Source organism: Amblyomma maculatum, chromosome 4, assembly GCF_055883805.1.
Source record: "Amblyomma maculatum isolate TAMU_Amacu chromosome 4, ASM5588380v1, whole genome shotgun sequence".
NCBI classification, from domain to species: Eukaryota; Metazoa; Arthropoda; class Arachnida; order Ixodida; family Ixodidae; genus Amblyomma; species Amblyomma maculatum.
This window is the reverse complement of record NC_139347.1, coordinates 37,005,357-37,030,831: the sequence shown is the minus strand read 5'-3', so window position 1 is coordinate 37,030,831 and position 25,475 is coordinate 37,005,357. Positions and strand designations below refer to the sequence as shown.

General features: G+C 45.5%; 1 protein-coding gene across 5 annotated transcripts in view; it reads right to left on the bottom strand.

Moving 5' to 3' along the window:
• Window positions 1-25,475, bottom strand: part of LOC146190727 (proton-coupled zinc antiporter SLC30A1-like) — a 56,184-nt gene that overhangs the window by 15,774 nt on the left and 14,935 nt on the right. Inside the window, exons 1-4 of one of the 5 annotated variants that reach the window (XM_084601096.1) lie at window positions 20,768-20,947; window positions 6,980-7,116; window positions 3,168-3,311; window positions 217-483 (exon numbers count right to left, since the gene is read on the bottom strand). In XM_084601096.1, the coding sequence (XP_084457222.1) occupies window positions 217-420 (204 nt within the window). In that variant the 5' untranslated portion in view covers window positions 421-483; window positions 3,168-3,311; window positions 6,980-7,116; window positions 20,768-20,947. Of the gene's footprint in view, window positions 1-216; window positions 484-3,167; window positions 3,312-6,979; window positions 7,117-18,592; window positions 18,786-20,767; window positions 20,948-25,475 lie in introns of those variants that run through there. The other 4 variants (XM_084601097.1, XM_084601094.1, XM_084601098.1 and 1 more) reach the window with 4 other exon arrangements.

Genomic DNA, 25,475 nt, shown 5'->3' with positions numbered 1-25,475 from the left:
CCCTATGGACCATGTCACGCCACGCTTTCCGGTCTCTCACTGTCTTCCTAACATCACATAACTTCATCTGCAGTGCCTCGAGGATGCCATCTAACCAACGCGTTCGCTGCCTACCCCTTCTTTTGCTGATAGTCCGCGTGGCAATGTGATCAAGATGCTGACGTCAGACACATCACATGATGTGCGCTGTAATGATAGGATGAGGGGCAAGCGTACGTGGTGGCTGATGACGAGCAGCACCAGGGAGAGCACATTGTACAGCATCTGGTAGGAGTAGATGAGCAGCACCAGCGAGTGGGTCACGTGCGATGCCAAGATCTCGGCCAGGAAGAAGAGGCCCGACAGCGCCAGAGCCGCGTACAAGCGCCCGCAGCCGCCGTCGCTTCCGCCACTCGCCCGCGCCTTCGTCGTGGTCGCCATGGCGGTGGCAGTGGCCGCTGTGCCGTTGTTGGCAGAGCTTCCCGGCGATCTAGGCAGCGTGCCCTGCGTATTGCATACCGTGCGCACTGTGAAAAAATCGTCGGGCATTTCGACAGGCAGCAGACACAAGCGACAGAAAGATCAATAACAAAAGAGAGATTAGTGTAACACATTCCGACAGACAGGATGTCGCCGCAAAAAACGGTGGAGGTTTAAGCATGGCTTGAAACTAGTTATACGAGCGAAATCTGTATTGAGTATGGTTTTGCATGGCTTAGCAAGGTTACTGTACACGACTTGACGGTTTGAATCAAGGGGACGCTCAATCTTTAAGAGTGAACGAGATAGTGCCTTTAACACCGCCATTTAGTTCCTCAAATTTTCGTATACTTTTTTAATTAAGTTTGCTATCAGCAAAGGAAGGCGCAGTATCTGTCTCACTTTTTCTGTGGTCACCTACATTTAATTAGATCAAGGTAATCCGGACCCAGTGAGGCGCAATCCGTAGTTGTATCCCGAGTATTACAGTTTTCGGTCTAAAAAAAAATATATAAATAAAACGCGGGCAACCAGTGCACTGAGTGTTGCGCCACCACAGAAAAGTAAAAAAAAAAAATTTCGGTTTAGCAGCTCGGTAATTTCGGCTCAAATTTCGTACAGAGGTGGCATTTGAGAGGTTGTGCCTTTGTTTTACGCTATGTACCTGATACGCAAGTCTATAAGAATTAACCGAAGGTATATGCTTCGCATGCGGCGATGCCAGACCAGAAAAGACGGTTCGGTGACAGCGATGCCAGCGGCGTCATCTCTTGCTTCGAAAGATTGAAGAGCACTATTCATTTCGCGTTCTTCTGTATTTGGGATACTGTAGCTCACGCTGCAGAGGCACTGCAGTTTTAACGAAGACGCTCTCTCTCATTCTCAGATTTCGCCAAGGTGGCTGAAGCCTCTTTCGAGGAACAAAACCTCGCCGGCAGTCGGTCTCGAACTCAGGTCGACGGTAGGTTGAAGGTTGAATGTTTATTTCCGCAACTGGTGTTGCGAGGACAGCCAGGGGAAAAGCTTTATACAGCTTGAGAGGTCCTGGCTTCCTCTTAAAGAGCGGCATTGACGGCGGCGGAGTACAACATCAAACAAGCTGTGAGGAAAAAAAAAAGCATGTTCGGTACAAAGAAAGAGGCATATACGTTCAGTACGCAGTACATTGTACTTGTACAGTACAAACTACACGAACATTTGGGGCAATTCTTTCAGAGAAATATTGGATAAATGTATATTTATTCAATATTAGCCGGTATATATTCGCGTACTAAGCTGCCAGTCTTTTAAGCTGAACAATGAAAAGGCATTCGCAGCAAATACATCAGCTCAGGACGTTGCTGCGAACGCAGGTACTCGCGGTAGTCAAAGGGGAAAAAATATGGGTGCGCTTAAGTCATCATAAGAGTAGAATGCGACAAATTTATAGGAAGCTTTGCTGCAAAAGGTTTCTGTCATTGCCGCCCATCGTGCTTGTTGCCACGTTCTATTGTTCCCACAGAAATATTTTAGCACTTAAAATAGATTAGAATAGGTGGATCCAACCCAGCGACATCGGGTTATTTTTAGACTACGGCGGAAACAGGCGATGATGATCTACTTTATTCCTACCTGATACGCGGAGCTCTCTATAATAGACCCGTCTGTGCCCAACCAAGCGCAGCAGGCAACTGCCGCTGAGCCCGCCACCGCTGTCGGCCGTGCACGTGACCAGCGCATCTGCCAACTGCCAGTGCACTTAGAAACTCGGCCAAATGTCCCGCTATTCCTCATGAGGTGACCCCTGCTAGCGGCCAATCAGCGCTTGGCCACTGTCACCTCTCTTCTGCCAATTGCAAAAGCTCCTGCAGACTCGACCATGGCGCACGGTTCCTTGACACTCACTGCCGCGACCAAGAAGTGCTCGACCGTGTCACATGACCTTACAGCGCCATTAGTCTTTCAACCAATCAGGAACTTTTCTGACATCTCTTGACCAATCAGAGAACTTCATGAGACCACCAGTATTTTCTGCTCATGTGAATTCATGCTATCTCAGTGAACATTTTTAATAAGACAGTGTGGCTCCCTTTACGGATCCCCGTTCGCACGTGTGCAGTGAAGGGACAGATAGCTGCCTTTTTTTAAAAGAGGGCGAGTTGGCAAATTTTGAAGGGAAGAGGGCACGATAACGGACAGAAAAGAGATGAAGAAAACTTCGAGATAGATCTACGAAGTTGTGAGTAGATTCAACTTAATACATGATGAAGTGAAGGGCACACGGGAAAGGAGATTGCACATATATAGAAATGGCGAATAAGCTGAGGAAAGAAGACAGCTGTCTATTTCTTCTTTCCGGGTGAAATGGATTGTCGCTTGTATCGCTGGCATGAATGTGTTTTCTTTTTATTATTTGCTTGCCGGACATGAGTATGAGAGTTTATATTTTCTTCCAAAAAAGTGGACCCTCGTTTCTTTGTACACAGGAACCTCAGCAATGTCTCCCCACCCGAATCGAACCATGAGGTCATATCCTTTAGAATGAATGCAACAAAACTGTATGCAGTCAGACAGCAACAAGTCTTTGACGGTTGTTTATTTAAGCGTTAAACATGTTTCACTATGCGGTGAAAACCTCTCAGAGGTTGTTGACTGAGTCACTGATCAAGTCCATACAACAACACCCATCCCCCTGACGATTTTTTTTCTAAAAAAAAAAAAAAACTCACGGGATGATGAAGAGAGCGTAGCACGAATGTCTGTGCGTTAGGTGTTGTCTGACAGCAAATAATTTTTCACAGAAGCATTCCGTTTCTGTATCACATCAGGCAGCCGAAGGGGAATCTGGTCTTTTCCAGGGCTTCAGAGATAATCTGAAGTGAACATTCGAAAGATATCTTACGGCAGTGACAGCTAACCTGTGAGTCTATTTAGACTTAATTGTGATCACGTGTTGTCTTCGATGCGTCGCAGTTTCCTGCAGTAAGGTACAAATTAAGTAAAAAAAAAGTTGATAACCATGGGCACCGTTCATGGAGTCTTGTATTACTCCGCTGACTGTTGACCTCATTTACATAAAAAAATTATTTTGTTGATGTGTCACTACATCAAACAAACCAGATAATCAAAACTCTGAGGATTATAAGTCTTCCGACTATTAACTTTTTGCTTAGGTAAGAATAAAAGCTCTAACGGCTGCTTATAATTTTTGTCACGGATGAATCCTGCGTGGCGGCTCCGGCAATCACCAAGCATCACATAAGTACGATGGACACTTAAGACTACCTGCGTACTATGAAAGTGATAGCCCTGACTAGTTTTATTCCTTCGCAGTCCAGTAGAATTCTTCCGTAACCCACCTTGATCCATCATAACCCAGCTAAATTCACCACAATCCACCATAAGATGAGGTCTACTTCTAACTCACCGCAATCCACCCTTTATCCACTGCTATCCAAATAGCTCCGGCCCCTTAACTCGACAAAATATATCTTAATCCTACGCAGCCCACCCTTAATCCGAAGTAACCTGCCATAATCCACACTTAATTCAACGTTATCGTCCCTTAAACTAACGTAACCACGTGAAACGTCACGTGGGCAAAGAGACGCTTCCGGCTTTGGTGCCGGATGCCGATTGGGCGTCGGGGTGAGTACGTCACACTCCTGCTTGCCCAATCTGATATTTTGGTGCACTCTTTTGCACTCAACAACATAGTCGCAAGGTTTCGTTGTTGATGAGCCGTATAAGGCTTTCGCCTTGAAACTAACCAGCTCGCTTAACAATTGGTCATTCAGGTAGCGTTTTCTCCGAATTCCTCCACCTTCGCCATAACCTCCCCCTTTCACTGTAGCCCAGCGCCGAATTCTTCTCATTGCAACCAGTGCCTTCTGGTTGTACCTTCCTCCTCTCACTATAACCTCATCCCACGCTAGTGACCTTCACGGTCCTTCTCGTGGCAGCAACCTTGCGGCTGAGCCTTAATTCCCGCTCTCGTCCTAACCAATACCATGCCACTGTAGGCCCCTTGTCGCTTTAAAGCCTCACACTTCGTCCCCCAATTTCCTACTTTCCCTCTCATATTCCACCGCCACCCTGAAACGAACCGTGGCAGGAGCTCTAAGGATCCGCACACGCAGACGCAGATTCGAAACTGAGGACAGCTAATAAGCATTAATTAAAAAAAAAAAAGAACCTTACCGCAGGCTCAGCCGCGAGTTCTTCAATTTCTCCCTGTGCGTGTCTACCGTATACTTAACCCCCCATAAAAAAAGAAAAAAGACAGCTGGTGAGCAGCGGGCTGCAAGCGATCAGGCGTGGCTGATGCTCCTGCTCTTACATGAACACGCATACGTAACTGCCCGCACACGTATTTTCTTTATTATCCGCGATAGTGATGGAGGCAGACATATACGTTAAAAGTAACAGACTTTGGTGGCACGGCAACTGGAGTATACTCCTATCATCACCTGGTAGCCAGCATTCGCTGCGACTGTGCTTCACCCGTCTAAATTTTTAGCAGCTAAATGGCAACAGGTGTCCTCAAAGCTTTGATTTAATTTATGCAGAACAGTAGAGCTAGGGATATATTTGAAGAAAAAAACAGTGGCGTTGGCCAGTAAAAAAATATTTGATACTTCGGTTGCCAGTGCGGGGCCTGCGAGAATAAGGCCCCTGTTCTGGCAACCCAAACATCAAATATCGTTTTACTGCATTGTCAGCACCACTTTTTTTTTTTTTATTATTCATATGTACTCCCACAGCCAAACGGGATTCGGTCATATTCTCGACTTGAGCTAGAGACAGGAATATAATTTTGTAGTGGAACCTGCCTCTCGCCTGCTTCCCCACGCTAGGGGAAATAGAGCTAGACAGGGTGGAAGAGAGGCGATTACGTCATGTCAAAAGGAGCTGCGTGGCACGCAGTGGTTAAGAATACGCACATGCCTGTAGCACAATGCTGCAAGCCTGGTTCGCAACACGATGCACCACAGCAAAGTATTGCTTATCTAACTGCCCACGTGGTCGCTCCTAACAATGACGGAATGACTCGATTTGGCACTTGCAAGGAAGATTTACTCACCGAGGTTCAAACGGTAGGCGTTAAGTGGACGCCATGTAAATTTTCACATTAACTGCGTCTCACTGTTTCTTCAGCACACAAGTGACGGAAACTCTAATTCTTTTCGCTTCGTTAATTGTTTTTTTTTTGTTTGTAGTTTGTGGCACTATGACGTACGTCTTAACTTCCCATGCGATCTGAACACACAGAGAAATATCCCGTGTTAACCGACTGACTACAACCCGGCTGCGAACGGCTTAACGCTGGACCTCCTGTGTTATCTGAACAGCAGACAAGCACAAGGCTCAAGGGAGCGTGTGCTGAACAAACAGCGGGCAGAGATATGATGGGCTCTCATTGTCTGTTTATCGCAGAACGAGCGAATCGCTCGCGGATCCTGGCCTGCTAGCATGGCGTACATTACTAAACACTGCAAATGCTATAGTATACCACTAAGTGCAGTCCTTAAGAAACTCAAAACGGTCATGCGCAACATTAAAAAAAAAAAGAATATAACGGAAGTCCCGCGGAAAAGCAGAAAAGCAGACATTAGAGAGTTTTAGCTTACCGTGATCCGCGATCCGCTACCGTGATCCGCCGCCGCGCGTTTCACTGCGCATACCCAGATCCCTTGACGCCGATAGATGGCGCCACATACTGAATGTCGGCACATAGACCTGCCGCGTCGGAACCAATCAGCTTGTGCGCACCGCCTACGCACTGTAGCGGGTCACGGTGGCGGATCGCGGATCACGGTAAGCTAAATCTCTCTATTACTCCTTCTCCGCCATGTCTTATAGTTTCTTTTGTAAGTTTCCCTTTGCAGAAAATCCGGCATCGTCGGTGTTATGAGCAGGGGTATGACTGGCAGGTGATGTGGCTGAGCACTGATTCATTGACTCGTTATGTGACATAACGAGACCGCTTGTTATCACAACGTTCGGAGGATCTGCCGGTTGCTCATTTGAAATGAGAGGGTGGTTAAAGCGGGGCTGCATATTTTTGTCGGGCAGTCACACACGACTGGCTGCTGGATAGCTTGACAGCTTACGACATTAGAGGCACAAGTCAAACGATCGGTGGCAGGAATCGCAAGGGAAACTGCAAACGGGAGCCATCAACGCTTTCATGTCCTACCCTTGATGACGGAGCTTAAGATCCCGCCTTTACTTTTTCTTAATGTCTACAGTGTTTTATGGCACACGGTACATAGCACGGAGATGGATATACAGTACTATAAGCAACACACACTAAAGTGATTATCTTATCGCATTGCCCTGTAAAGTGCGTCTATGAGCTTCATTTTAATGAATTCTCTCTGAAGAGGCTCTTAAGCGCTTTCAGTCGCATCGCAATTGCACGACCAGTGTTTCGGGAAGCAAATAAGTGCAATGTATGAGAAACGCGTATCGTCGCAAAATCCCGAGAAACATACCTGTGTTCGATAAAGTATGGAGAAACGTCTCGCATTTTACTTACGTTTTGGGCAGCGGTGCAGGTAACGGTGTATCGTCAAAGAACACCCTCAAGGCTCGTTCAGTTGCGTGTAGCTTGTTAGATGGACTTTATTTAGCTTGAGAAATTGAGCAATTCGATGAAACACAGCGTCCCATAACCTTAGCATGAAGCAAGAGAAGAGCGCACAGAAAGCGAACTATAGTTACCGTATTTCCTGGTGCCTCGCTTCGTTTCGCGCTGAGGTTTATACGACGCAACTTTTGTTCAAGTGAAACTGGCCTAAGCCAGCTGTCTGAGATTATTTTCCCTTCTACAGCATTAGAAGCATTACCAGCGCCATTGAAGGCATACTCTGTCGACGAAAGATGACAGCGAGAATACCAAGAATAAGTGAAATACAATAGGGACAGTCTACACTATAAGATGAAAGCACTGAAACAACTGAAAAAGAAGAAATAGAATAGTGACGGAGTTCTTTACGATGTTACCAGCGGGTGATGAAACGCAACTTAGAAGCAGTAAATAATTACACGTGTATTTCTAACATGTGTCAGCCATGATTTCATTTTGCAGTTCGCTCTTGAATTTCCCCCGATAGAATACGAATGCACTTCACGGACGGCCGAAACACGAACACACGGTGTGTCAGTATAGCTATCGGTTTTGCAAGGTGAATGGCCGCGACGTTATTGCAGTAAGGAATTCTGACCATTATTGAGGCACTTGTCTAAGAAGTAACTGCCTTCTTGAAATGCGTCAGAATATGTATATTTCCACCCGGTACAGGAAGATGTGAAGGCTGTTCCGGCACGTGCAGAGAGCTTGCACTTCCAATCACAATATTTTTGTGCCAGGAGCAGCCACCCGTCTAGTGAACACCACGGTGACGCTCAAGAAGCGTCATAGGGGCATTATGGTAACAACTTTGCCCTAGTGACCCATTCGGACGGGTGTGGCAAGACACCGTTTACTGGCGTTACAATGACAGGCTGTACTGGCTAGGATTTGTAATAACGGATACCATTTTCATGAGACAGCGTTGAGCACATGTTCGGTGAATATTCTGTCACAAAAAAAAAAAAAATCCTGATTGGTCATCACGATAATGGCGTCAAAGGTCGTGATATCATTCACCCACTTCTGCCAAAGTACCTAGAAAGAAAAACCGCTCTTAAGAAAAAAAAAAAGATGTATTTTGTTTTGTCTATAGAGCTTAGCGCCCCAAAGCGACTCGGGCTAACAGAGCTTGTTTTTCGTCTCTGAAAAACCAGCCGCCGCGGCGGTTGTCGAACTGGGTCCTTGCGATCAGCAGTCGAGCACTCGACCGCTACGAGGGAGAAGAACGAGGGCGAGGGAAAATCGAAGCGGCTCTACACCATTGGATGGGGTTCGTCCCGTGCGGTAGTTTACAGGCCTTTTCGACCCCCTGTAGAGTGGACACCAACCACGCGTTGCATTACGTAATGCATTAGCCGAAAGTGAGAGCATCAATTAGCACTGATAATAAGCACTAATAAGTAGCGCTACTACTTACTTCTACTACTTCGCACTAATGCATAACATTGCTATAGTTAAGACCCCCACATAACGCATAATGTCCATGCGGAAATGATATCGCAACAATACGCAATAATCATCGAGTTTAACTCTAGTTATACAAAAGCTCAAGCGATAGCTGTGCGATGGCACATATTTTCTGGTTCTACGCGCAGAAGCCTTTTAAACTGCATTAGACTTGAAATTGTGGCATAAAGTTCGGTTTTTAATCGCAGTTACCTAAATAACGGTAATCAATTATGACCGGCAATCAGTGTAGTGGAACTGTACTCGATATAAGCTATCTAACGATATATGATTCGGTACTGTAGCATGAATGTAATTTTTAATTAGAATTAACTAATTCCCTGTATAGCGTGTAACTGGTAATGCGGTAAGTTTGTCATGTGGTAATAGAGGGTCTCTTATCAAGTGGTCATGAACCAGATCACCAATAGCACGCTACACTAAACGAGGCTTGCCGCTACGGATGCTGGATTGCTGACTCAAGTATCTCCCACTTCTTGTTGGGCACATGAAGAGCGCAGGCACGGTAAGTCCCACTTCGGCCTTGGTGGAGCATGAAGTTCATATTCACACACCAAAGCGATCACAATGCTTCTACCTGTAGTAAGGATCACTGAAGTATCGCTCAAGAAGGGTACTTCAGTGATCCTTAATTTATAAATGCAAGACTTTATTGCTTCATGGTTCTTGTGACAAGAAAGGGTGACCAGAGTGCGTTAATAGAACATTTTCTTTGCACTTGTCAAGCATCCAGAGATCGATAATAATAAACTCAAGCATTGATAATTAATCACGACAACTGTGATTTCATCAGTCATATAGTCATGGTTCGTCATAGTCAGTGTTAATGATAGGCCTGGTTGTCGTAGTGATAATTAATCATAATCACATGCTTAGTAATTATCAGTCATAGTCAGAGTAAGTCATTAGTCATAGTCTTAGTCGTAGTAATGATTAGTCATAGTTATGGTTGCAGAGTCCGACGTCATAAAAGCCAGGCGTTGCGATAGCAACAGTGGTGGCATCACATGCATGCCCAGACATGTCCAAACGCGCAAGGCGTAGACGTAGTAACATCGACACACACACACACACACACACACACACACACACACACACACACACACACACACACACACACACACACACACACACACACACACACACACACACACACACACACACACACACACACACACACACACACACACACACACACACACACACACACACACACACACACACACACACACACACACACACACACACACACACACACACACACACACACACACACACACACACACACACACACACACACACACACACACACACACACACACACACACACACACACACACAAAATACACGTCCAGTGTCGCAACAGCAGCACAACATTCAGGTTTTCGCAATACTCCAGTGCGGGTTCTTAAGTGCTCTTTAGTTTATTCTGTATTTCGTGCGCTACCTGAAATATAGCGCAGCTGTTTCAACGGCAATGAATGCAACCCAGCTTGCAGCATATGTTTTGTTTCAGTCCAATTGTCTCAATCTGCGCTGAGTGTCATTTGAGTGAACAGCAAAATGCAGCGATTCCGCTATACAAAACGATGTTTCTTTGATGGGACTCCTTCAACGGCTGGCCTATGCTATCACGTCTCAACGCCTGATGCTTCTTCAAAAAGTGCACTTCAAACACGACTGGCGGACGTCTGACAACTGATCAAAAACGGCTGCAGGTTTACTTAATATTCGCTTTTAAAACCCGAACAGCGTTCCACACAGCAAATTCCTGCCTGCGCTTCTGTTCTGGGCGCGACATTTTCAGGAGGAGCGACACGTGCGCTCCTCATACGCAAATGAGTTGAGGCTCGCGCAGCGACTATCTGCCAGCACGACGAGAAGGCGCGTCCTTTCCGGGCGCCTTATACTCCAAAGTTTAAGGACGCACAGACAGAAACCGCAAGTGGATGAAGGGCATCGAGCGCTTTCTTCGAACATTTGGAACAGGTCAGACAACACGAACTTAGGTAGTCTTAGGAAAATGGTGACAAGTTAGCAAATCAGTGCATTTGAGCGTGCGTGCGTGTGTGTGTGTGTGTGTGTGTGTGTGTGTGTGTGTGTGTGTGTGTGTGTGTGCGTGTGTGTGTGTGTGTGTGTGTGTGTGCGTGCGCGTGTGTGTGTGTGTGTGTGTGTGTGTGTGTGTGTGTGTGTGTGTGTGTGTGTGTGTGTGTGTGTGTGTGTGTGTGTGTGTGTGTGTGTGTGTGTGTGTGTGTGTGTGTGTGTGTGTGTGTGTGTGTGTGTGTGTGTGTGTGTTAGCAAAAGAGAGATAGCAACCATGCTACCTAGGAGTTACACGCCATAGAGAAGGAGTGTGCAGGTTTATTTCGACCACCCGAGGTGAATTGACGTTCCAGTACACCGCACACATGTGAATGCATGCAGGAAGGTGAACTGTCTTAAAACAAACACCTTGGTCCGTGAAGCAGCAAAAGCCAGGGGAAACCAAAGAAAGCTAATCAACCTTTTCGTCACTTCTCCATTTCCTTTTCCCCCCCTTTTCTCCCCCCCCCCTTTTTTTCTCAAAGTTTCATCTCACCTCATCTAAGACAGCGCTTTAATATTTCTATATATCTAAAGTATTTCCCATTCATTTCATTTCTATGAATGATAAATACTTTAGATATTCCGCCTCTCCCCCACAAACTCCCGTTATGCAGCATCCGCCCCACTACACGTGCCGCTGTCAAAAGGAAATTAATAAACGTATCCAGTTAATCGTTGTTAGCTAATGAAGAAATAGCAATTGACTCGTATCTGAAGCAGTTATTCTTTGATGAACACCAGTCACAGTTGCTGTTCGGCTGCTGATACTAAAGATCGTACTGGGTTCGAGCCCACGTGGGCTCGAACCCAGCAATGGTGGTCGCGTTTCAATGTAGGCTCAAAGCAAAATACGCCCATGCGATTTTAACGAGAGTTAAAGAACGTTAGGTGCCCTAAATTAATACGGAGGCCTTCGCCGCGCTGTCCCCCAAACCGGTGAGTCACTTCGGGACTGCAAACCCACACCAATATCAAGCGCGTTGTACAAGCATAAAATACCGCAGATGCAAGCAAGATCATAAAAACCTAAAACACACGTTTTTTTTTTTGTTTTTTTTTTTTTTTTTTGGGGGGGGGGGGTGCCTTCAAGTGAGAAAACTTGGCTTCCAGTACACATTATCTAAAGTATTTCCCATTCATTTCTATACGGTGTGCAGAGCACTGACTTAGGTGGGGTGAGGTAAAGCTTTGTGAACAAAAAAAAGGGGGAAAGGGAAATGGAGAAGTGACGCAAATGTTGGTTAGCTTTCTTAGGGTTCTGCTGGCTTTTGCTGCTTCACGGACCAAGGTGTTTGTTTTACATGCATGCATTCACATGTGTGCGATTTCAGCTCCCAGGCTGAAACGTGGAGGCTAACCAAGAGAGTTTTACTTAAGTTGAGGACAACCCAGAGGGCTATGGAACGAAAAATGGTAGGGGTAACATCAAGAGATAGGAAGCGTGCAGAATGGGTCAGAGAAATAACTCAAGTTACCGACATTCTAGTGGAAATTAAGAAGAAGAAATGGGCGTGGGCAGGACATGTAGTGCGAAGAGAGGATAACCGATGGTCGCTGAGGGTAACAAACTGGATTCCAAGGGAAGGAAAGCGTAGCAGGGGGCGGCAGAAAGTTAGGTGGGCGGATGAGGTTAAGAAGTTCGCAGAGGTCAAGTGGATGCAGCTAGCACAGAACCGGGTTAAGTGGAGAAATATGGGAGAGGCCTTCGCTCTGCAGTGGGTATAGTCAGGCTGATGGATGATGATGAAACATTCGAGAACCCAATGGCGTCGAGGGGACGCAATTAATATATGCACGACGTGAATAACATGTTTTATTTTTTCATATAATATATAATGCCATAATAACACGAGCAAATGATTTTGGACAACGAATAGAAACCTTGCACCAAACGAAAAACAAGCTACGGAATGAACACTGTCTCAGCGTTTCTAGCATAGCGCCGCCTCCAACTGTGTCGCTATATATGCCGCTGGCTGAACTATCAAAGAAACGCTCAGTTCCTCGAATTCACACTTGCAAAAAGCATAATACCCTTACGCCATGCGCAGTACTCCAAGCAATGTAGCACTTAGAATTCTGGCGTTGCTGCAAGCGGCAGTGGAATTGTTAGTCGCGCGAGCGATCATACACGCGCGTCTCACTTAAATGATTCGCGTGACGTTCAAACTCACACTATACATGACACTTGTATAGCTGTTAGTTCTTATTAGAACGCTATCCGATAGCTTTCTTTTTCTTTTTGAGTGCGCTTCGTGTTGTGTCCGCTTTTCAACGTCATGCTTGGCATTACACATCATAAGCATGATTTCGAAGCTACTACAAGAGCGATGTCTTTAAATACAATACAAGCGCAATTTTTTTTTCGATATTCCAGGAATGAACAGGGCTGGAAGCGCACAGCTTGCAGCTGAATGCATATTAACCTTAATATGTTCGGGGGTAACAATGGGCAAAGAAGAGCGCCAAAGACGACGCGCATTTTTGCACCACCAGCAACAGCTTTCAACGATATATATACCAGCCTGAACAGATTACACTCAGATATTTCTCATAATGTTTTAAACAATAATCTATAAACGATAAAAAATGGCCCGATACCTAAAATACGAGGGTAAGCTTATGGAATTTTCCGCTTATGGAATTCCGTAAGCGGAAAATTCCGTAAGCTAACCTTATTATTGAGGTGGGACGTTATGTACGTTATATAGCTTTATCACTGAATAATTAGTTAACTGAAATTACCTAATCAAATTTTCATTTTTGATTATAAAAGTGAATATCATATTATGAAATTGAAAGCGATACACATAAAAATCGCGTTACGCCTCTACGTTTTCTTAATCGGCAATGTATAGCTCAAAATAGTGACCGTCAAAAATAGGTTACTGAAAGCTGGTTAAGTTCGTTTCACTCATTGCACGTTTATAAAATGGCGTCACTGCGCTTGGTATTGTAACCAAAATAACTAGTACGGGAACATTGGTTGTTGGTTCAGGCTTTTAAAAAATGGCTGTGAAGCATCAAACAACGAATCCTCTCGTTCTGTGTGTGTGTGTGTGTGTGTGTGTGTGTGTGTGTGTGTGTGTGTGTGTGTGTGTCTGTGTGTGTGTGTGTGTGTGTGTGTGTGTGTGTGTGTGTGTGTGTGTGTGTGTGTGTGTGTGTGTGTGTGTGTGTGTGTGTGTGTGTGTGTGTGTGTGTGTGTGTGTGTGTGTGTGTGTGTGTGTGTGTGTGTGTGTGTGTGTGTGTGTGTGTGTGTGTGTGTGTGTGTGTGTGTGTGTGTGTGTGTGTGTGTGTGTGTGTGTGTGTGTGTGTGTGTGTGTGTGTGTGTGTGTGTGCGCGCGCGTGTGTGTGTGCGCGTGCGTGTGCGTGTGCGTGTGTGTGTGTGTGTGCGTGTGCGTGTGTGTGTGTGTTGGTTGATTGGTTTGGTGTTGGTTTGTGGGGTTTAACGTCCCAAAGCGACTCAGGCTATGAGAGACGCCGTAGTGGAGGACTCCGGAAATTTCGACCATCTGGGGTTCTTTAACGTGCACTCACATCGCACAGCACACGGGCACCATCGGAAAGCGGCCGCGGATGCCGGGATTCGATCCCGCGTCCTGGGGAACAGTAGTCGACGAGCGCCGTAACCTCTGCGCCACCCCGGCGGTGTGTGTGCGTGTGTGCGTGCGTGCGCGCGCGCGCGTGTGTGTGTGTGTGTGTGTGTGTGTGTGTGTGTGTGTGTGTGTGTGTGTGTGTGTGTGTGTGTGTGTGTGTGTGTGTGTGTGTGTGTGTGTGTGTGTGTGTGTGTGTGTGTGTGTGTGTTGATTGGTTTGGTGTTGGTTTGTGGGGTTTAAAGTCCCAAAGCGACTCAGGCTATGAGAGACGCCGTAGTGGAGGACTCCGGAAATTTCGACCACCTGGGGTTCTTTAACGTGCGCTGACATCGCACAGCACACGGGCACCATCGAAAAGCGGCCGCCGATGCCGGGATTCGATCCCGCGCCCTGGGCAACAGTAGTCGACGAGCGCCGTAACCACTGCGCCACCCCGGCGGGGGGTGTGTGTGTGTGTGTGTGTGTGTGTGTGTGTGTGTGTGTGTGTGTGTGTGTGTGTGTGTGTGTGTGTGTGTGTGTGTGTGTGTGTGTGTGTGTGTGTGTGTGTGTGTGTGTGTGTGTGTGTGTGTGTGTGTGTGTGTGTGTGTGTGTGTGTGTGTGTGTGGTTGCGCTACAACAACAATAGTAACTATTAAAAATCTCTAAAGTGATGAACACTTCTTCTACATCACGGAAACGGCGTCTGTGTTTGATGCGTAAAAAATGGAAGCGACACCATCTTATAAACTTACGGTGCGTGAAAGCCAATGTAACTAGATTTCAGATATGTATCTTTGATGTTCGATATGTCGAATCGCATTGCTGATTAAGAAAATTAGAAAAAGAGACGCACCGCCTAAGTGGACAGCCCTTATTTTCGTAACACAATATTGCACATTGGAATCAAAAATAAAAAGTTGATTAGGCAACCTACTTAATTAATCGTGTAATGAATAAGCGAATAATCAGGGTACATAATGGTCCGCCTTGCTCTGCAGCCCGACTATAAAGGTCGCACGGTGGCACCTCTCATAGTTTTAAACTATAAATATACATGTAAACTGTTAAAAAAGACACTATATATATATGCACACCAAATGCATCGCATAGCTATTTCTTTGCTACGTCCGACTGCTATTTCGTCGCTGAAACCTTTTCGTATGTGTCCAACTAGAAGATGGGCATTATATTAAAGATTTGTTAGATTACCAGGAACCATAAAACCACTCAGACTGCTTACACCTCATGTTGCATATATCATAGCGACACTAAGAGCAGTATGCCGTCCGCCCTCTTTCCACCTTATAAACGAATGGGACCAGTTCACATCCACACAGTGTACATTCTCCTTGGATGTCAATGCAGATGATACATTATGGTGCCCAGCAATCCCATTTACCGCATCGCAGAACCAGGTTTCTAATTAAAATGTACTACGGTGATGGTGTCATGTCACACACACCGTGGGAAACCTCTCCAATAGTGACATCGCCCTATATATGCACCCTCGCCCAGCGCACATGTGACTCGTGTACAAGGCTGCTTGAGTTTAATTACCACAATATGCACCAGCTTTGCTTGCTTTTATATTAAAAGAGCCCTCGCCAAGCGTCACGCTGGGACCCTTCGTAAAGAAAGAGATAGAGGGAGAGAGATAGAGAGAAAAAAAACGACGCTGGGAAATAGCGAAAACAGAGAGGAAGAATTAGGGCCAGAAATATATACGCACGGGAGGGGGTCCGCCTGTTGCTGTTGCTGCTGCTGTAGGTGGTGATGTGGACCTCGAGATGCCATCTCTCTCACCAGCCGTCATTGATTCATATGTATAGAAGAGTAGCGATTTGCGTCCGCTTCACTCTGTGCTCCCGGCCGGTTTAGCGGTCGCTCTTACGGGATCGCTCCAATCCACCACGCGGTGTCTTCTTTGCAAGAAGAAAGGAGAGCATGCGATGTTCCGGGTAGCTAGCTAGAGAGGCAGCAAGCGCGAGAAGAGTTTCTGGCTCTGCTAAATAGAGGGGGAAGTCTTTTGCTGCTCCGCCCAAAAATAGCGGCTGCCCAAAGTTCGCCTCGACTCCGTGGCAAAAACAAGGAGTCGCAGAACCCGTTGCGGGCGCTGACATCGCCGGCTTGGCTCGTGACGATGTGCGTGCCAGTTTGCGAAGGGCTGCGTCGAGGTGTACAGCGCGTGAAGTCGTCGTTGGACGAGAGACAGCGGCGACAGCGTCCAGTTTGCGACATTCTGACCATTACTTTGAAGGGTGGAGACAACTAGTGCGACGGTTCCAAGGCGACCATTGAACTAGATGCGATAGGAGTGGATGCATCTCCTCCCCGTATGTTATACGGGATGGTCAGGTCCCAGTGGGGTCACCGACGACGTATTCATTCGTGTGCGTCGGCTGTGTTGGCATCGTTACGACAGGATAGAGGCACTACAGTAAGGTGGGAAATACTGCGACTTCTCTCCTGACTTCATCTTTTCTTAGACGTCGGTGTTGCCTCATTGCTGTTACCTCCATGACAGCCAGGCGCCAATCCTAAGTGTGCATGTCATCACACGTAGCCGCCAAGAATTTGGCTCGCGGTTGGTAATTGTGTAGCAGCGGGGGTATGCATTGCGCCCAGAATGTTTCTTAACACATCCCGATATATCTCTGAAGTGCACGCACAAGAAACATTTGTTAGTATGCTTCAAATGTGTAGTTACGGGATGCTTTAGATCACCCATCATTTGAAACTTTATGGACGAGTCATCGAAACGTTTCGGCGCCCTTTCATACAGTTCACTGACAAGTCGATATGCCTAGCGTGTTTTTCACAATAAGCAAGCATCATGACAGAAAAGGTGTAAAAAATCTGGCCTGCTTTGACTGAAATTTAAAGCCCCAAGGCTGAGCTCCGGCAGGCGAGCATTGATATCAAAGGTCACTTCGTATATCTAAACTGGAAAATGTAATTTCTATAGCAGGGTGCGATGGGCCGTGTGTGTCGTATGCTATATAGTATATACGGACTTTTCACACAATTTCTAAACGCAGTGTAATGTGCAATTGAATTTTGTTGTGCGTATGCATACTGCATGCACCATGCGAAGTTCCAACTGAACGACTGTATAGTACTCATTATGGCATTTCACGACCATGCACCATAACGCAGGCTGATAGTTTTCCTTGAGATGTATAGACAAAAATAGAGAAAAGAAGACGAGTCTTGCTGTCGCGCCAGTCTTGGAACTTGGAAGTCCACATTTGACCCGCATCTGTATAAACTGTGCATGTTTTATTTGTTTCTTCCTTTTCTTTTTTATGCTTCGGGAGAGTGCAGGACCCCGGTTGATTCCACAACATTTCAGGCAGAGAAGTTAGGCTCTTGTCTCTCTGGTGCTACAATATATCGCGGACTATACGCTGCACTAACAAATACACAGAGCAATGCACTCTCGATTTCAAGAAGCATGCGAGTTAGCTGCGCTTCTTGTTGTTATCCTGCTTCTGGCACTTGCGTGCCGTTGCAGATGTATCTTCTGCTTCTTTACTTCACCATAGCATATACACGCACTGAGACTGCGATGTCTGTCTGCCCATAGTACCACGAAGAGGCTACCGAGCTTCGATGTACCGGCTTTATGTGCGTCTGCGCTGGGGTTATCAAGTAGGATGTATATTTGTTCAAGAAGTTCCACAAGTTAAAGTACAAGAAGGCAACGAAACTAACCTAATCGACTTTTCCTTTTCATGCTACCGAAAAAAAAAAAAAGAAAGAAAGCTAGCCGACGAACAGTGAGATTCACCCTGCATGTACATGAAAGCATTACTTTTCTACAGCATGCTACATATGATTATGCTGTCGGCTATGCGGAAAAAATGAGACATTATTGCTCGTTTCAGAACCATTTATGCACTATGGCAATTTCCCTTTAGGTAACTTAAATCACATGGGATGTTCTGTAGACATCAACTTCTCTTCGAGGAAGTGAAGGTTCTGAGCTCAACTGCATCATCACAGCCATGTGGTCAAAGATGTGGATACTCCCTACTACACCTGACAATCATGCTCGTTATTTTCGAGTCGGAGAGGCTGACGCCAGCGCCGCTGGAGATTTTTTGCACGGGGTACTAACGCCCTCTCTTTTAAACAATTAACTTCATCCGTTCCTCAACCATCACAATATTACAACAGAAGTTGCGTATCAAAAGATCATTATGCAAGGGCAGCCGAAGGAGCCACATGACTAACTTATTCCTTCGCCACGAATGCGCTCTCTCCAGGACCACCTGGGCAACAGTGTCCTTGGATACCGGCGATCGCGGAGGTATGGAGTTATTTACCTTGCACAACGTCTATAGCATTGCCGTTCTGAAATAAGCAAATGGGCGTATACGAAACTTACTTTGTATCCGGCAGGGTCCTCCTCCAAGTGGAAGCACCGCGTGCGACGGGATTAACTGCACAACACACCGAAAAAGTTGACCTCTCACGTCGACGCAGACTCTAGAAATGTTCAGCTTCGCTGGACAAAGCGACGACAGGAAGGGACCAAGAGCCAACGGACTGTTCTCTCCGTGTATGCGTGTATACCAGCGTGCCGCGTGCATGGCAATCGAGCCGATATGCGACCGCGGCCAACGCTGAAGAGAGCAGGACATCGACGATGCTGCTTGTTGAAGAGTCGCGGTTATCGCCCGGGTGCCGAACCGACAAGACGACCGTGCCGATAAAGATTTGCCGGCCGGAGTGCCCTCTTGTAGGCTGGAGCGCAACTCATATCGTGATTAACTTTGCACACCCCTCAACGACGACTGCATATCGCATCGGGCATGATAAGATATAGTGTCTTCTAACAAGGCGCTGCGGAGCGCTGCTGGTTCTATTTGGTCACCAGTTGTATGTACGTTGCTAATGCCCGCATAGAATACACAGCGCAGCGATCGATGATTCGTGGTCAATCAACACTCATCGTCCTTTTATCCGCTTCATCTTTTCTTCTCGTCGCTATATCAAACGTGCAGCGCACCTAACCTTTCCCCTGATACAATCTCTTTTACTCTCTACCTCGCTTTTTGTTTAAGACAGGTTTGGTCTGTAGGGTTTAACGTCCCAAAGCGACTCGGGCTATTTCGACCAATTTCGACCACCTGCACTGAAATCGCATAGCACGCGGACGCCTTGCTTTTCGCCTCCATCGAGAAGCGGCCACCGAGGCCGGGACTCAATCCCGCATCCTTGGGAACAGTAGCCGGGCGCCCTAACCACTGCGCCACCCCGGCGGGGCGTCTTTAAGACAGCTACAAGCTTAACAAATTCGGCTGAAAGCCTAGGTTTGCTGATGTAACAGGCGATGCGCAACGTTGCTGCAAACTAAGTCGGAAAGGTACGAGTTCATATTAATCCTAAGTTCAAGTTCAGTCCTTTTACTGCTATTTCATCGTGTATTTCTGTTAGGCTATCTCGGCCCACTTTCTCTCTCTCCCCCAGCTGCGAGCTTGGAGGCCCGGAAGAAATCGTTATTTTTTGAAGAAAACTCATGCAGCAGATTCATAATAGACTTTTTATCACCTTTCTCGCCGACGCATAAAAAGTTCCGACGACAGAGTTATGCATGCGCGTGCAGCTCCTGAAGTGAAGTGTCATCTTAAAAGTTTGAAACTCTGGAATGCCGGGGAAAACTGAACGTTGGCCAGCTCCTTGAGGAACCAAGCAGACAAACACAATGCCTATTTTGTAATGGAAGCCGCCCGCTGAAGGCAGGAACGAAGGAATGTAGTGAATGCCGTCTGGTGTCCGGAGTGCGAATGCTTCGTTCTGCGGCCAGTTTCCTCTCCTTGCAACGTTTCCGCAATCAAGTGTCGCTGAGCGCTGCAGCGGGGCGACAGCTGAGCGTTCAGTGACAATTTTTACTCTTTACCTCTCGTTCACATACCACCGCCACTCCTGCAAAGTGCGTCATTTTCTTTATATATATTCGTCCTCGAAGTCGATCCTTACTCAATACCTGTGAGAAGCCAGGGAGAGTAGCAATGACAAAATTTTAAGGCGAGAGCCTTTATTGCCTCATCGTTATCGTCAGCAAAAGTGTCACGCTTTTGCGGCGGCTCTAATTGGTCGAGACGGGAAGACGCCATGGAGGTCTCGACCAATTACAGAGCACCACCACAGTATGCTTGCCTTATATGCGTGCCTTATATGGCCATATACCAATCAACGGGCAACTGCTAATTAACGACTAATTAATCACTATATTATTGCTAATTACTGAGCAGTTGCTAATGAATCGCTAATTACTAATTCGTTGTTCATTACAAATTGATACAACTTAATTACTTAGCACTAATTAGTGACATTTGCGTAATTGGGCGTTTACTTATTACTGATTGCTAATTGCTAATTAATTGCTACGTACTAAATAGCGCCTAATTAATGTTGACTAATTAGTGACAGTTGCACAATTAATTTTTTAACGCTAATTATTTTTCTTGGGAGGGGGGGGGGGCAGCCGGTGGTTCCCGAGATGTGTTTGGCAAGAACCAATCATCGCATGTTTCAAAAAACTGCAGCTTCGTCTTACCATAATCACAGCGTCTTCTGCACTATGTGTCTTGCTGAGGTTAGGTTCCGTTGTTGTGATGATGTGATGTGATAACAACTATTTTTCCACCAGATTGTTTCATGCGCCGGAGTGTCCAACCAAATACGGCGAGAACGCGCGCTAGGCTTTTTTGCATGTCGGTTGACACCACCCGAGTGAATAGTGGCAGCGCTGTTGCTTAGATGATAAGTGACAATTATTTAAATGCCACAAGACATAAAAGCAAACAAATCGCCCTTAACGTCGTGAATTGTGACATCGAATATCCTCTTAGCCAAAGGTCAGAGCAGCAGTGCGCGTCTCCCGAGATTGTAGTGGTTGTAGGCAGGTGCTTATTTCCATGCCCGTCTCTTTTCAGCTTAGCTGAAATGGCAGGCCAAATGAATGATTATTCAATGTCTCTGGGCAGGCGACAGTTGTGGGGGTTACGTTACAGTGTGCGTAGGCGTACAACTCGATGAGCGAGACGAAAGAATTCGCAGGACATGTTTTCTTTCCATAGCTAGCTGCACTCTTCTTAATATAACTTAATGTCCTATAGCACCCAGTTAAGATTATGACCTCACAATTTAGTATATCGGAATGATACAACTGTGTTATGTCTTTCTTTTCAGGAACACTCGGTACGCTCCCGTTCGTGATCTGGTTGCCTGTCATGTGCGCTTCAACAACCCATTGTCATTTGCAGCGCCATATACATAACCTCGCGGACAAAGTTCCTACGCTCCGCTTTGCTCAACATCCTTTTGTTTATTGCAGATAATTTCAAGCGCTACCTCCTCCCCGTTCTCCCATCAGCTTAGCATGCGAGGCGTGCCGTAAACATAATGCCATTTGGAGCACTAAGGTCAGCTTAACCGCGTGTACCGTCACTGAATTATTTCTCATTGTTTTCTTCGCGTCAAGCGAGTCTAGGGAGCAGGCCAGACGTCTGTCCTCCGTGATGGCGATTGTCGCGCGCACTGAAAAAACGTTCAGTCCGTTCTTTCACCGCTAGAGTAGAAATGAAATAAATAAATTACAGGCATTTTTTTTCCGCAGTAAATAACGGATGAAAAGAGGCAGAGGTCTCTCCCTGAAAAAACCAACAGCACTGCTCTTGGCTCTAGCAGATTAGGTACACCAGAAGGTAGAAGCCCAGACAGCAGGGTAGTTCTGTTTTTTTTTTTTTTTTTTCACCTTTTACAAACAAGCCGGACATTATATATGTGACATAGATTTTGAAGTTTAAACAAATAACTAAAATAAATAATCAATACTTTAACTGCTGATTTTAAAAGGCACTATTATACCACAAAACTGGAGGCAATCAACATCAAAGATGAGCCCAATTTTAAGCTTTTTTTTAAAGCGGTGCTCAAAATATTAAATGCTAAAGACCCACATCTGAAAGCTTATTGAGTTGGCTCTCTAGCAGTGCGCATTCAAAAAATGTCGTCTATCGCATTTCTTATGCAACATATATGTTTAGGTATTTGACTATGGATGTTAACATGGCTTTGGCGAAATTGTCATGCATACCAATGCCACTATATAATTAAGCAATGCGTAAAAGCCTACTCAACAAGGTTTTAAGTGCGAGTTGTTGAATTCACACTGACGATTAATAAAATTGAAAGGTGGTGATTACCTTTGATGTTGAAGGCGTTCAATTTTGAATTATAACGTTCGTTGCCTCTTAAAGTCATAAATTAAAACGTTGATCACTTAATTAGATTCAATTAATTATCCAGCCACCAAAATCTACCACGTCCATGATGCCCATCTTGCTGAAAAACCCACACGCTTAAACCGCACAGACACACATCTCTCATATATTTTTTTAAATACAAGCTTGTAAACAGCTAAAAAAATATCACCTGTTATAAAACTGTGGTATAAACTAACGTACCCGCAACGTAATTCGCTATAACGATAGCCAGTGTCTACTACTGCACGCGGCTCGAGATATCGTGGCAGGAGACATGACTCACATCAATATCTACGCCATAGTACTCATAACTGGGTCCTCACTTGTTGCATTATAAATTGCACCAACCAGCGCGATTTATCAGCTTGCAACGGTGGAAATACTCAGTTTTCGCATACGCATTCCGGAACCATGATGCCGATTTGGAAATTTCAAAATATCTAATCGTCTTGGATTTTGATGGCTATCAGTCTCGTTGTGCTTAACCTGCGTACTAAGGTCACAAGCAAAAAAAAAGTTTAACTAATTTCAGTTGATTACTCGTTTATTACTCCAACAAGTATATATTGACCGTCCTGCGGCACGGACCCCATGCACAGACCTTTCACAACTTGAAAAAGAAATATATATATATATATATATATATATATATATATATATATATATAGGATGCGAGAACATTTAACGTACTTGGCCGCTTAAAAAATAATAGAGCGAAGGGTACGCTTCATTTAAAGAAACATTTTATTAGACTCGACGTTTCGATCGGAGACCGATCTCTTGAGAAAGATCGGTCTCCGATCGAAACGTCGAGTCTAATAAAATGTTTCTTTAAATGAAGCGTACCCTTCGCTCTATTATACATATATATATATATATATATATACGGTGTAGCTTACGATGCATGACGGCCAAGAACAAGTGGTTTGGGAGGTGAAGACGACGACGAAGACGAATGTAGGCCGGGGTGAAAGCAACGGCTTCAATGGAGAATAAAAAGTAAACCAATTTAATTTAACAGTTACAACCTGCGTTTCAGCGATGCATCCGCTTACTTTTAATTGTCCTTGCATTACATGAGCTGCAAGCACACGCGTCCAGCATGCGCGTTTCCAAGACGCAAAACGGATCACATTCATGCGCATATGCTCAGTGGCAAAACTCACCGGAATCGCCGGCAGTCCGCACCCACGCTCGAAAGTGTGCAAAAATTCCACACATCACAACGTACAGAACGTAATGATGAACACAGTGGTATGTGCGTACAAAACACAACCTTCACTGTCGATCGTTCGGCGTTCGGGCATAAACAGCGGAAGAAGGTCCCTGACCCGCTGCTGTACGTCGGCGAGGCGAACATCTGCGCACGCAGGTCTGTTTCCGCTTTTAACGCGTTATCCATGCAGAGACGACACGCGGCACGCGAACTATTTCGAGTGTGGAACCTCAGACATCAATGTGTTGAACATTGAATGAACAGGCGAGAACAAGAATGGGACGCTATAGGACGAGCGCTGTCCGTTCGTAATTCTTTCTTATATCATGTTCCTGCTGGCGCAGATCGGCACAGTGTCTCAACAACTCACTCAAACTTCTGTTCCAGCGAGATCGCATTGACGCAAAAGGTCAAATAGACGGGACTGCGAGTCGGTGAAACTTCTAAACCAGGGAAGAACGTTCAGCTGAGAGGATGGGTAAGAGGAAACACGTATGTTGACACCAGAGTTCTTAACGCGTTACAAATAATTAATTACTTGAAATTAATTACACTTTAATAAAATTTTGAAATTGGTTGACTGATTATTTTGCAAAAACGATTCTAATTCGATTATTTATTCCTGTGGATTACTGGGAATTGAAAATCAGATTGTACTAATAACGGTGCAGCTTAGAGAACCTAAACTCGGGGACGAACGCGATAGTGCTAGCGGGGAATTTTGTTCGTGAATTGTGACAGAGCGATAACATACCGACTGCGGAGAAGCATTGGGCGCGATCATGTTCGGTCCAAGACCGGGTCACAGTTGCCTCCAACGGCCTGTCCTTTTCAGAGGGATCCCGTGGCCACTCTGTACGGACCCCCGTCCTGTCAGATGACGCCTAAATGTAGCTCTCACTATAGGGCTTCGATTCCAGAACACCCTATAGCTACCCCTACACGCAACCCGGCGGCCTCCACATGGAGCAGGAAGACCGACAGCAAAGATTCGGTAAAGTAAATTATAGCTTGCTTTGTGGTATCAGAAGGAGATGTATGTGGCCTTCTATTGCGGAATATATATAAGAACGCGGGAAAGGCTAGAATGATAAGAGACAGGCACAAAGCTGTGAATGTGCCTCTTCGTTCTTGCCTTTCTTGCACTGTTATAGTTGTATTTTATTTTTTCATAATGCACAATTAACTGAATTGAAATGCAGCAGTTGATGCCTATATAATGTTCTGTTGTGGAAGCAGTCACCAATTTTTACCATTTTAAAAACCCCTTGTTCAAGGTGAGAACTAGCTGCAGCATGCAATACCTTCAAAATTTCTTGCGTATTATTATGCAATTCCATAACTTCTGGCCTTAACAAATTTCTTTTTACATTTTAAGATTGCTGTAATTTTAGAAGTCCATGTAATTTTAAACGTCTCGCGCCATGCGTGTGCAAATTTGGGCAGTATTCTGTTGGGCTCGTTACTCATTTCAATTAATTGAATATTCTATCTTTTTATCGTTTTTTAGTAAGCGTGTTTGTGCACTATCCAGTTTTCTTACAATCTTGCGTCTTTGCGCTGCTCTAACTAGTTGGATACCCTTTTTATATCGATACTATTGTGCGAGTTTTTGCTTCTTGTCGTGCGATTTTGTTTACTTTGATTTTACTAGACCATAGAGATAGACTATTTCACGAACCCCGAAGAAAGCGGTTTGACTAGGCTGTTAAAGATAGGCAGTCGTCGACTCTTTCCTGTGTTACGAGAGGAGCCGAGTGCCCAATATGACAGCGCCCTTG